The sequence below is a fragment of the Antrostomus carolinensis genome, unplaced genomic scaffold (assembly GCF_000700745.2).
Source record: "Antrostomus carolinensis isolate BGI_N321 unplaced genomic scaffold, ASM70074v2 scaffold19273, whole genome shotgun sequence".
NCBI classification, from domain to species: domain Eukaryota; kingdom Metazoa; phylum Chordata; class Aves; order Caprimulgiformes; family Caprimulgidae; genus Antrostomus; species Antrostomus carolinensis.
The window spans coordinates 7,169-20,582 of record NW_010306082.1 but is presented as its reverse complement, the minus strand read 5'-3'; the positions used below and the strand labels follow the sequence as shown (position 1 = coordinate 20,582).

At 38.7% G+C, this 13,414-nt stretch overlaps 1 protein-coding gene across 1 annotated transcript; it reads right to left on the bottom strand.

Annotated features, from left to right (window-relative positions):
• Positions 1-891: 891 nt before the first annotated feature.
• Positions 892-13,048, bottom strand: CUNH1orf198 (chromosome unknown C1orf198 homolog). Its single transcript, XM_010165008.1, has 3 exons — positions 13,001-13,048; positions 3,150-3,701; positions 892-1,571 (listed from the first exon to the last, which is right to left on the bottom strand). The coding sequence occupies exons 2-3, from the start codon at positions 3,693-3,695 to the stop codon at positions 1,515-1,517; spliced, it is 603 nt and encodes a 200-aa protein (XP_010163310.1). The 5' UTR covers positions 3,696-3,701; positions 13,001-13,048; the 3' UTR covers positions 892-1,514.
• Between the last annotated feature and the right edge of the window lie 366 nt (positions 13,049-13,414).

Genomic DNA, 13,414 nt, shown 5'->3' with positions numbered 1-13,414 from the left:
CAAGCAGCACACCAATTAGAGGCAAGGATTCTTCCAGGACATCTCAAACTCTTCCTGTAACAGGCAGAAGAAAATCCTGCTGCATCCAGTTCCGCACATTTAACTGCCCCTGGCATGGAACCAAATGTTAAGTGCTAATCCATGAGAAGCCTAGCACAATTATGGTCTAGGAGATGGTGACCTTCTTACAGCCTTAGCTGGGACCCATTAGAGCCCTGTTTTGCCTTCTACCCCAAACAAATGCTATGGGACTATTGCTGAGGTAAAGGGAAAGGTCAAACCTTTGGCTTTGGAGCGGACCAGTCATCGGCTGTGCGTAGGGGGAATTAAGGCTTCAAGGTGAGGTAAACACAGTGAGAGTCAGTGTGTAAATCATGCTGCATTTCAGAGACGACAGATTAAAACGACAACTAGTCTTGTTCTCTACATTTTAAACACCAAACAAAGATCATTCAAAAGCAGAACTGGAGGCAAGTCTGCTGAGGGCCACCTTGAGATGCCTCTCTGCACCTTAGGAACAAAAGTAACCCACATGTTGAACGCTGAAGAGAAATGTACCCACAAGGAGGAAAAAGCACCAAAGTTGATGAGTCCTTGAGACGATAAGCTGCTTAAAAAACAAAGAAGCCTTATACTGCTACGACCTCCCATAAACATTGTGGTTTCCTGACACAAAGGTAATTACACTCCAGCCATTCCCAGTGCTGTACTTCCAGCACTACCACTGTGAAGAGCTATGCTCTAGTAAGGAGGCAGTGAAATCATGAGGCTTGTGTTCCCTGAAGAGAGTTTCTCCTGTTCATTAGGGGTTGTCCCATTCCCTTCCACCCCCCTCAAGTCTTTAATCCAAAGACCAGAAGCACCTGTCATTTCCCCGGGTCATTCTTCTAACACTTTTGTGTTATTTTAGCAGATTTGTAGTGTACAAACACAGTGCTGCTTTGGATCCACCATTTTGGCAATACCTTTGCCCTCTTCAAAAGAAAAGTGTTTTCAAATAAGTGGTACAAAAGCTACTTTCAAAGAAAATGAAACATAGAAATCAATGCAATTCTTCTGTATGCCTATTTTTCATACTGTTTTTGGTAGTTATCCAAAGTATGGAATTATTTGCTTATTTGGAACCACTGCATGTGCAATGCTATTTCTTACAAGCCATGCTAGCAAGGTTTCAATTGAAAATAGCCATCTGGTCCTGTAGGTTCCATTTCTAGGATATGGAGACTCTCATTTGGTTTTCTTTAACATGTGTATGGTAACTTCTCCCATCCTCTCAATACAGTAGCTACTAAAAATTTTAACAGATATTAAAAAATATCCAAATGAAACTACAGTTCTATCACTGTTTAAAAAACAAAAATGCATATGGTATTACAAAAGTTCATACAAAGGCAACATTTAAGAGTTTGAAAGTTACTTCTAGAAAAAGACACAAATGCTAGTAAATTAACATACAAGGATAAAGATACTCCACTCCTTTCCCAGAACTGGTTTGATCTATTTTGAAGTATCTTTTACCAGTTGTCTAGAAAATCAAAGCCAGTCTTCAAGATAACATTGCTTGTACTAGTCTGCAAAGAAAAAAAAAGAAATAAGATGTAGTTATTAATTATGGTATTAAAAACTCAGTAGTAGACTGCCTAACTACAAAAGAAAGTTTAGAATGTTGTCAGCCAACATTTCAAGTTCTTCACCTTGCTCCAGGATACCTAAGAACCTACACCAGAAAATGGTAGACATGGAAAAATACTCATAATGACCAAAAGGTAATTCTAGATAAAATTAAAATTCTTGTGGTCTGCAGGCAAAAAGTTATTTTTTTAGCCCATGGAAAAATTAAAAAACACCAATTTTTTTACTAGAGTGAGAACCACAGAGAATGAAACAAACACAAAATGCCAGCATCACTAATTCAATGTATTGCCCTTTGCAATGACAGCCAGTTGCTTCCAGAAAACTACACAATTTAAATATAGCTCTCGCCTAAGTGCTGCCACTTATTTCTCTTGCAAGTATTTACCTCATCCACATTTTTCTGACCTTACATCATCCTGTTCAGAATCTAAACAATCACTGTTGGGAAAATATGGTAGCTATGTTACATTCTTAAGGTGTACAGTTATTTATCAGGCTTATGCCAAAGTGATGCTACAGATTCTAAACAGAACTGCACAGCTCTGAAGAACCACTCCTCTACTTGCCAGTTTTCAGGCTTCAGATTACAGAAACAACAGCTTATGCCAAAGTGATGCTACAGATTCTAAACAGAACTGCACAGCTCTGAAGAACCTCCACTTGCCAGTTTTCAGGCTTCAGATTACAGAAACAACAAATGGCAGGGGTTGGAAGGGACCTCTGGAGACCATCTAGTTCAAACCCCCTCTCTTCTTTCACTCATCATGTCATGTCCTGTTGCTCCCTTTTTATTCTTACAGATCAGCATCTGCTTTTTAAATAGCTTCAATTGACCACTGAGCTGCTTAAGGTTATTTTTTGTTGTTGGGTAGTTTGGGGTTTTTTTAAATTTAAAAAAACCCAACAAACCAACATTGAGAAGGCTAATTCTGGAAGCTCATTCCATTTCCATTTTGGACTTTAAGAGAAAACACATTTGACAGCAGTCCAGCTGCCTGGGATGAAGCACTGGGAAGTGGCTGTTGGGCTAGTGCTTAAAACAGCTGAGAAACTAGCTCGCCATTCACCGCTATGCTGTGGGTACCAATAAAGTATCCTAGGCTCTAGTTTATCTGCTTTTCAAATTAAAAATCTTTTTTCCATCAAGTGTTTTGCTATTTCAAGAAAAAACTCTTTTACTTGATATAGCAAGCTCTTTACCCCAAACTGTTAGGTAGCTTGCTGTCAGATAGCCACTGGATGCCATGTCAATCTTTCTGGTATTATATGTAAATGATGCCTTTATCCTCTGCACTTTATTACATTAAAAAATACTTTACTGAAACAAACAAACAAACAATAGCAGTTAGCATGTTGGTTAAGTAGACTTATTTAAATTTGCAGAATAAAAAGCCAGCAAGCTTAGCTACAACTTAATGCTTTATGGAGTCCCTAAGCTTCCAGAGTGGCCTTGTCAGAATTTAATGTGCTATAGAGCTTTTAAATCTAAGGACAGTGGATATAGCAGTCCTTACCTGTCCAGGCATTTGTGCATCTGTAAGTATAGTACCATCAGGATCTTCCTTGTTTGTCCTAGAAGATGTCAGGTCCTGTGGTGGGTCAGGAAGAAAGAAGTCATCTAGAGAACTAGTAGGGATTTGAGTGGGTCGAGGTTTCTCCCATTCGAGAGATATAGAAGGTAGGCTGGGGGCAACAGACTTCTCTGGTTTAGCTATGCTGGGCTTCTCAGGTTTTGCTGTCTCCTTTGGAGTAGACTCTTGTCTGTAAAAAGAGGGAAGGGGTTTCTCTCCTTTCTCCATGGACTTGATCTGGCTGGGGGTCAGGGACTGGAACTCAGACTTGTCTCCTTCAAATTTCGAGCGCTCTGCATTTATCTTCCAGAAGGAGGACTCCTCTTCCTTTCTGGATGCTATCAACCCATCAGAGCCAGGGGTCGTCTTGGCCTGAGAAGATTTAGGGACTTGGACACCAGGTGCTGCTTTAACAGGCTGCCTCTGTTCATTCTGCAACTGGGCACCACCTTGTTCTTGTATGGACAGAGATGCAATGCTGAACTCCATCTGACTCTGCTCAGGGTTAAAGAAAAACAGTATTTCAAAGCCCTTCACAAAGACACAGTTCTGAACTTTTGATCTTGATGCCTACAGCTAACACCTTTGCCCACAGGTAGGCAACTCCCAGACAGTAGATACCACAGCAAAGCTAACTTATTTTCTCCATAAATCACAGAACGTTAGGGATTGGAAGGGACCTTGAAAGATCATCTACTATATAAAAATAGTAATAATTTTTAAAACTCTGAACTGCAAGCAAATGTTAGAGTGTCCTGGATCTGCTGCAGAGGAGTCAGAGAAAGCAATCAGATTTGAGTCACTCAGTGCCATCCATGATAGCAGTGCATACCATGCACAGCACTAAAACATCAGAGTAGTTCTGGAAGCATTTTGAAAGCCATAGATATTTTACATGAAAATATAAAGCAAAAAAAGATTTACAGTGTAGTTTAAAAGGCAATCTTCCATTGTAGTCTTTGAAATAGTTGGCAACATGTTACAACTGCATCTGCTTCCAAGATAAAGGATTAGATGTAATGGGTATGCATAGATAAGTGATTTTTACAATTCTAATGCCTCTCTGAAGGAAGAGAAACAACTCCAGCAGGGTAAGTCTTTACTTACTCCAGAGCCTTGTTTAGTTTTTACTTGCAATGCAGACAGCTGTACTTATGAGAGGTAACACTGAGTCAAGGAAGCAAATGACCACAGTTAAAGCATAACACAGATCTTGCAAAAGCCACCCAAAAGGGAGTGCTACTTCAAAATATTCATTTTACCACCACTTCCGTCATCTTGATTGTCAACTAGCTGGACACTCTTTAGGATAATAAAAGTTGGGCCTTATTTCACTCTGAGGAACATGTATATTTAGGGGCACAGCACCAGAGCAAGTGCCAGAAAAGAACAACCTAATATCTAGATTTTGCTTTGGCAAATGGAACAATGCAAAAAAAAAAAAAAAAAATCTATTAAAAAAAATTAAAAGTGCATTTATTGTTAGAGCTATGCTGTTGTCATCATGGGCCTGATTAGTTTTGAAAAATTTCAGAGGATATTTCAATTACTAGCTTTTGCTACAAGCAGTTAATAGATACTTTTGAAGTTCACTAGAGATTTGTGATGTTTTCCCCATTCTACTCCATTACCTGGTCTTTCCTCAATAAAACCACAATACCATCTATGGGCCTGAGTCTAAAACAAGTCCTAGTTGCATATAATTTTCACTAGAAGTGTTTGATCTTGAGTGCTACATTATTGTGCATGTTAAGTTCAAAGGGACTCTAGATCTAGCAGGTCTTACATGCCTAGTATTTAATATTCAAAAACTACTCATCAAAGTGCCAATGTTAACTCAGCAACTGATTATTTATAAAACTTTTTTTTTTAACTGATTATTTATAAAACTTTTTTTTTTTTAAACAGTCAGCAGCTGACTATACATAATTTGATTCATGGACTAACATCTGACCTTTCCAAAGAACCAGATATATTTCCAAGGTTATAGGCAAGGAAGCACCAAGTTCTGTGTTTTCATTAAGAATATACTGTGTTATCAGAAGATGCAAAACATAAACAAACTGTAAGTAATTATACCTCAGCTAGAATAAGGTGAGTGCAACCCTCACCAAACAGCTCAACATCCCACCCACCTGCAAAGAAAAAAAACAAACTAAGAGGAAAAAAACCTTAGTGCACCAGTTTTATTATTTTTTAAAAAAACAAAAGTCATGATGTAAAGTTAAGAGCAGAAGAATTTTCTTTAGACAAATTCTGCATAAACAAACTATGGATGCCATGGTGCTGAGGATTATTTACAGTGACTGCCATTCCTTATATTAAAATATAGGGATTTATTTCCCTAGGCTCATTTGGCAATACTATTGAATAAGAGATTTACCACCCTGAAGTTAAGATGCTTTAACACCTCAGAACTGACAAAATCCCAGCTTAAAAAACCTACAGCACACTATAAAATAGAACCTGCACTGCCTCACTATGCAAGGGGGAAAAAAAATTCCATCTGGGAAGACATAAGTACTTTGTCATGTAGGAATTAAAACAGTGCTACTTTCTATCCTTCAACAGTCTTCCTTCTTCTGAGTAGCCTGTCCCAGGTCTCACACTAGAGATGACAGCAGCTAAAGGCCACCACAGTTTCAGTAAAATGATTCCTTCAGACCCCAGCCCAAGAGAGAGTGAAGGTCAGTGCCCAGAGGGCAGAGGGACCCTCACAGCCCCAGATCCACCAGAATAGTGTTGGAAACAAAATCCAGGAAAAAACACTGATGGAAGGGAAGCAGGGGTCTGTTAGAACAAATGTTAGAAAAAGGAAAACCAATATGATGGCTTTGCCTTTCAACAGCAGCAAGTTCTTATGCTGTGGAGCAAAAGCCACTGCCTGTGGTCATGTTTGATGTTCTTTCGTCTGGGTCCAAATATCAACTCAGAAGCCTGGTTTGGAAGCAGCAGATTACTTCTAGCGTAGAGAAGAGCATGGCACCACAGCACAACTTCAAGCAGTTGTACCCTTTCCAGCCCACTCGTGGACGCATGTTCTGGACAGGATGCCCTCTTTGTCCTCTTTGAATGGAGACTGTGGGGTGTACATTTCCATTTCAGAAGACAGGACCACCTGACATTTAAGATTGCATATTTGTGTCACGATATGCTTTGGAGATTAAACAGTTCAAAACCTGACATGGAATAATCTGAAAGAAAATACTTCTTCAGGAGTTTGCTTTCTCCCCCAAGGAAGGTGAAGAAGACAAGACTACCCCGACAGGTTCTGAAAGCACTGCATCTCAGCATGATGTAAATACAGCCCACAGAGGTCAGATGTGTAACTCCACTTCTAGCATTTAAGTCAAAAAAACAAGAACTTCTGTGGACCAGTCACAAGTTTTTCCTATTTTCCTTGAAATATATAATGCTTCTATTTGACTTTCAAGGTTACTTAAGACATCCGAACCCCTGAGAAATGTAGCTGATGAAAGAAAATTATAAATATGCAGTATCTTTCAAGTCACAAAATTGGCAATAAAATACTATTACAATACTAACACTCTCCCTCCCCAAAAGAAACCCAACAGAGCCATGGTGTAAGTAGGCAGATAATTTCACATAGAGATGGAGAAGACCCATGTGTGAAACACCCCCTGCTGACACCCAAGTCACGAATAGCACTGTACGTTACAATGAGTCACTAGACACTAGAAAAGTGAGTTTAATTAGCGTTCTACGCTCAGTTTCTTGCATCAGATTGCGAATTGGCAGCAGGAGAGGAAAGGAAACGACATTTAAAAGACAGTTACCCCCCAAAAATGTTTCCTTTTTAGGTTTGCCAGCCAAAAGAATATCTTGATGCACATTTCTCCTGGCCCAAATCAAACTCAGAGTAGCAGCGAGTCTGTAAAGGGTCACACCACACGTTCGCTCTCCTCAGGCTGAGGCAGAGCTGCCGTGAGCTGCCCTTGAGCATTTCTCAGCAGAACAGCACTCGTGGCACTCGACCAGCTGCCACCTTGGGGAAGAAAACACTGAACATTGTGGTAAGATTCAATGGTCAAAAGTCAATTGCCATTTAGGCACAGTTTGGGATTCTAGAGATGGGGTTTCAGTCCCCAGTTGCTTTCATAGATTTTGTATGATTTTGAATGAGCTGCAGTTTCTATACTTTAATTCCCCATCTAAGGAATAAAATAAAAATACTTTCTTTTTCTTACCATTTGTCCAAATTGTATTTCTGGGAACTGTTCAGCCCAGAAAGTCTTGAGAGTTTACAGACAGGCTAGTACAATCCCAACCGCAATTTCTAGAAGTTATCAAAATTCAAACAAAAGCTATTATTCAAACAGCAGTATTTTCAAGATATTGCAAGGGCAAGTCATTCTCAACACATTAAGAGAGACAGGGGGAGAAAGAGTGGCTGTGAAACCATGCACAAAGTACTTCTGAGGCAGAGCAAATCTAGAAGTCTGTGTTCTTTTCAGTCTTATCGCTCTGGTACCAAACCACTGCATGGGTTAAGATAAAGGATGCTTAGGTCTTGGATCATTTTTCTGTGTAATAAACATAAGTAATATAAAAAATGGCAGTTTTTAGGAAGCTGTGTGTCCATCTTTCCTTAAAAAGACCATGTTAGGGTATTTAGGAATCTTGTTTATTGGACTGAAAAATTTAGACCTAACTTCAGTCTCAAGGCAGGGATAATCCAACAAATTGTAATATTGGCTGTATATACTCATGGGAAACAACATATTCTAAAAGAGAGGCACCACACACTAAGAACAGAATGATTTAATAATACTATACAAAATCAGGTCTCAGTTCCTAAGTCTATATTCAAAACAAGATGACCACAAAGAACCCAGGAGTGCTTTTTTTTTTTTTTCAGCATCTTATTCACTCATCAGGAATGTGTAATACTTTACTAAACAGTCAAGCAAACACAGCCAAAACAAATTGTTTTGCTTGGCAGCCTGAAAAATCAAAATTGTTGAGACAAAGACTGCAGAAACACTGTCAAAAACAACTTGTTTTAAGCACAGCCTGATATATGCAGAGGTAAGAAAGCCAAGTTTAAAATTACTGAAGATGACTTTGCTTTGCTGAATGGACAAAAAGAAAATAAATATGGGACCCAAAGTAACTGCCGTTTTTGCTTTGTTTCCTGTGCACACTGTGGGTATTTTCAGGATCTTTTTCAAGTCAGAAAGAAATCCTTAGGTCAGCAAAGACCAATTGCAAGGGCAAAAACAGAGCAAAGCACTCAAAACCAATCTAAGTAATTTTAGTCCATACAGAAAGAGAATGCCAAAGATACATAGTCTGGAGCTTCAGAGGAAATTTCATGATCTGCTCTTTGGTGATACAAACAGCATTCTGGTTTGCCATTGTTACTGGTTAGCCTGAGCAAACTCATACTGGCCTTATCTGGTCTGTGCATGGTTTTATGCTCAAGAACAACTGTCTAAAGATTAATGCAGGTAACTGAATCCTTAGCTGAGAACATCTAGCCATGCAGATTAAAATAAACCTTGAACGCAGCTACTATTACCACAAGTTGGGAGGTTTTTTTTTCTCAAGAACTAATAGTCAACAGCATTCTTACAGCATTGTGTTTTAAACAGCTGTAGTCTAGAGCAAAAAGGGAAGAGAAAACCCAAGACCTCAGGCAGACCTCAAACCTTCTTTCCTTCCAAGGAAGCATTGCCACTTATGCCAGCTTGATAAAAATCACACTGAAGTACAGTTTGTAACAAACAATTCTAATATCAGGTTGTTAAGGGAGGAGTGGAAAACAATTATTTTCTGCCACTTTCTTCCTATTTAGAAAAAAACCCGAAACAAAACCATAAAAACAACTAGGACTAGTACAAAGAAGGATATTGAAGACTGTCTTCTGATTTTAAATAAAGGAAACAGTTTGCAAACCACATTTTTTATAACTGCAACATAATTTTTTTCTCTATAAATAATTGCTGGGATTAGATAACTTCTGTAGCAATATAATTAGGGAATCCAGACAGAGAAGCAGCAACCACTTTATTGAAGGGACTGAAGCCTGACACTTTCTATTTTTGCTTATTTTTGGTTTGGTTTTTTTTCAAACACACATTGAAGGCTTCTCTTTTCAACAAGTATCTGAGGGCCTGTTGAAAGTAGAAGAGAGTTGAAAGAGGAAAAAGCCAGGAGTTAAAAAGAAAGAAGTACAAAAAGGACTCTCTAAAGCTACCTTTGAAACTATTCCACTTGTCTCAAGACCAAAAAATTTTTAGATGTGCATGTTTAAATTTTAAGCATTTGGAATCAACCTATTTTAGTTAATAGCATGAATTAGAAAGAGATTCCAACTTATTCCCATGCTGCTCTGTGCATTCAGTATGTTAGCTGTGGTGGCAGATTGAAATTTTATTTTCTGCTCCCTACTAAATTCATTAAAAAAAAAAAAAAAAAGTTTTGAGTTCAGGAAGAGTTGCAGAGAAATTTCATTTCCAAACCCAGGCATGATTCTTTTTTTCCATTTATATCTTGAGGTCCGTGCTGAGTTTCACTGAATTTGTACTTCAAACAAACCAAGAAACCTCAAAGGCTAAACTCAGCCAAGATGTGAGCTTTCATCTGACTTAAACCTGAAGCCATAAATAGAATGCCCTAAATTCATAAACCTGGCTTTAGCTCCAGTTAAAAATGTAACCCGTATTTCAAGAGGTGTTATGTCCATGAGGGCTCCACCCATGAACAAATCACTCCCTCCAAATCAATCTCTAGTTTTAAAATGTCAGCTTATTTGCAGTGCTATGAGAACTCATTGCTTCCGGAACAGATTTCCTTCTGGGAAGTGCTGCAGTTCTCTACTAAAAATATTGGTATTTTAAATGCTGTCTAACAGCTAACTCGGCAATTTACATTGTATTTCTGCTTTGTTTGCCTTGTTTGAGGGTTTAAAAATAAAGAGGTAAGACAAGAACTTTAAATACACATCAAACAGCTAAAAATGGAGATATTGCAACATTTCATATTTCTGCAAGTGTTTGCTGTGATATGAATGACTTAAGCCATGTCTAACATTTGTGTCTAAAATAAGAACACAGAAAGTTTACTCTTCACAGAAGTGAAGTTATCAAGCTCTTCAACAACGTTCTGCCCAAAATGACAGCAACTTCGTACACGGTTCTTTGGGTAAGTCTGACAGCCATGGAATTAGGGAATTCACTGCACTAGCTAGCGTGAGAAAAAATTTCCCATACCTAATAAACTGGAATCACCATTAGCATCACTGCAACCACTGAGAGAGGCTCCAGCTTGCAGAAACCATGCCTTCCCCTCTTCTCTACTCTTCTCACTACCTTCTCAGTTTTCTTGAAGTTAGTTACAGAGAAATACTGATTTTCTTGCTATATTTTTCTTAGTCTCAATGTTAAAAAAAAAAAAAAAAAGCTTTTTGGTGCATTACAACACGTCAACCTTATTACACAGCTCATTCAGGTTTCTTCACCATTTCCCCAAGCTGGACCAATTGGGCAAGGATACTTTTTCTTCAGCTGGAACCTCATGGAGAGGTTGACTTCCAATATTATCTTATTAAAGTATTAGATAGGGAAGAGACCAAAGAGTAAGCACGTAATGAGATGTCCACCTTTAGAAATGCAAGACTCGGCAGTTGAAGGATTTGGCTAAAAGAGTGACACAATATGAGGCACTGGGGAAAAAACAAAAGGAAAAACCCACACAAACTAACCAACCCACACCCCGTAAAGCTGGAGAAAATGAATTCTCTAGATTTTTTGTTACAGGAAAAGGTCATGAAACTTTCCAACCTACAGCTGAGACACAGCTTTTATCTCTGGTCAGCAAGGAGGGAGGGGGGAAAGAGGGAAGCACAGCTTGACTAGCTGAGACAATTATTTCTAAAGAAACCTCCTCCTCACCTCACTTTTCTTCTGCAGTCACACAAGTGTTCCCATATCATTCTGCGATCCTCCATTCATTACAAAAAAGCATGAAACTAGAGCATATATCCACTTCAGTCCCTCATTTTGAGACACCAGGAGGACAGTGAAAATAATAAAATAATCTTAATCAGCAAGGGATAAACCACAGGCTGTGTTGAAAAACACTTCACTAGACATACAAGCATTTAAAAGAAAAGACAACTAACAATTAAAGAGAAAATCAATTTGAGTGCAGCTACATCTCACCATGGATCACTGGTCAGGGCATTACAAAGTACTACGCCTAAGAAGTTCGAGTATTCAGAACTTACAAAATCCTATCAAGAGAGAGCTTAGAAATAGGATTACAGCTGCCATGTTCCCAAAAATGAGTTTTAGGGTTTGCATGAAAAAGTAGGAGAGAGACAACACCGCTTTCTCCAACATATGATTTATTTCACCTTATTGCCAACGCTCTTCTCACTACTTTTCTTCTCTTGACAGCTTCACCCAAGTACACCCATGCTAAAAGCCTCTTCAGTATTATACTAAAAGCCAGTGGCTGCTTCTTCTAAGGGTCCTAAAAGACAGGAGGGCTTGCCTGAGTTACCAGGCTTCTGCTGCAGGAAATCCTCCGCTGGCTCCTGAACCATCACAGCTTATAAGGGAGTTTTAAGGCAAGTGAAGACTGGCAATGGTTTCTCTCAAACTGCAGCACTGTAGGCTGTGGGGACCCAGGAGTCACATCAAGATACAGGTTAATCAGCATCTGCAAAGCACAGATGGGGTGGTAGCTACGGGCAGTGACCTTGAGCGGGGAAGGCTGACAACACGTCTAGGGTCAACCGGATTAATTTAGTATTCACTGGCATTTCCAAATAATTACTCTGCATTAGGCTCAGATTATATTCATAAGCGCAAACATTATTATCTACATACTCCAAGGGCGAAAAATGGAAGAAAGAGGAAACATTCTGTGATTCTGTGAAGCAGCTTTCTCTGGCAGATAAAGCCAGAAAACACAAAGTCTGAAACATGTGACTAAATCAACTTGCCCACCATACCCAGTCAAGAAAGGCAGTAAGCTGTGGTTTTGTTCCCAGATTTTCTTCAACAATTCCCACCACAGATATAGCACAATCATATTTCCTCACTTTGCATGTTCAGAAAGATGGACAACTCGCTCTGTGTAAGCCTTAGGAGAATCCCATTGTAGATAATGCTTTAATAAAATATTGAATTTAAAGTGAGGGGAAAAAAAAAAACAAACCAAACAAACAAACCCAAAACCAACCCAGCACAGAAAAATACACTGTTGTTGGAAGGAAATGCCTTCTGGAGAGAAAATAACGCAATGCTTCTAGCATAGCCCCAGGTTAACAAGTTTCATTACTTTCTAGTACATAACAAAAAGATGAAGCATAAGAAAGAATCCAATGAAGTTACTAGGTATCTGTACCTTTCTCACACCATGTCCCAGCTGCTTTATTCCTGACTTCAAAAGTGAAATGCAGTTATGTTTATACATTATCTGAGACTGGTCTTGCTAAACATGAGAAGTTGTTTAAGAAGTTTGTTAAACATGGACAGTTGTTTAAAAAGTTTACAATGAAAAATGAAATAATTTGTAATGAATCAGTTTTACACCTGCACTTGAAGCCAAAACATTAGTTCATGAAGTACATTCTGTGTTTCTGTTGATGTAAATCTAAGCACACCAGTCCCATTTCACTTGCAGGACAGTCACTTTACACAGCTCTCATAGAGTAAAGGTGACATTAATCTACCAAGCCTCAAAATGAAGACAGTATAAATGCACAAGGAACAGTATAAAATGACAAACCAACATTAAAAATAACATTGCTACATATTTACCTTCGTTTCCCAGGAGAACGGAGCCGAGTGTTCATCTTGCCAAGTTATGTCCTGAAATAAAATTCAAGAGTTACTAAAAATGAGAAGAGCAGTTTTACCTGTGAGGAGCATCATACAGATGTCACTACATTGCACAGCTGGAAGCCTAACGATCACTACCACAGAACTTGCTAAAAAGCAAAAGCATTACTGAGAGATGGCACTGATTACATCTCAAGACTGACTGAAAGCAAGTTCTCTGAAGGGAAGATTACCAATTAGTATACCAATTTAATCTACAAAATATATGAAGGTTTAAGCTAGTCTAAATGTTCTTGAAACGGTATCTCTACAAATAGTTTTTAAATGTATTCTATTCCAGCTTTCTATTAGGCATTTTCTTTGGTAGCCACCAGCAACACACAGGGACAGAAA

Excerpts from the sequence above, each read along its gene's own strand:
- CUNH1orf198 (XM_010165008.1), bottom strand. The coding sequence starts at position 3,695 with ATGGAGTTCAGCATTGCATCTCTGTCCATACAAGAACAAGGTGGTGCC. Across the intron at positions 1,572-3,149 it reads ATGCACAAATGCCTGGACAG|ACTAGTACAAGCAATGTTAT; the intron begins GTAAGGACTGCT and ends TTTTCTTTGCAG.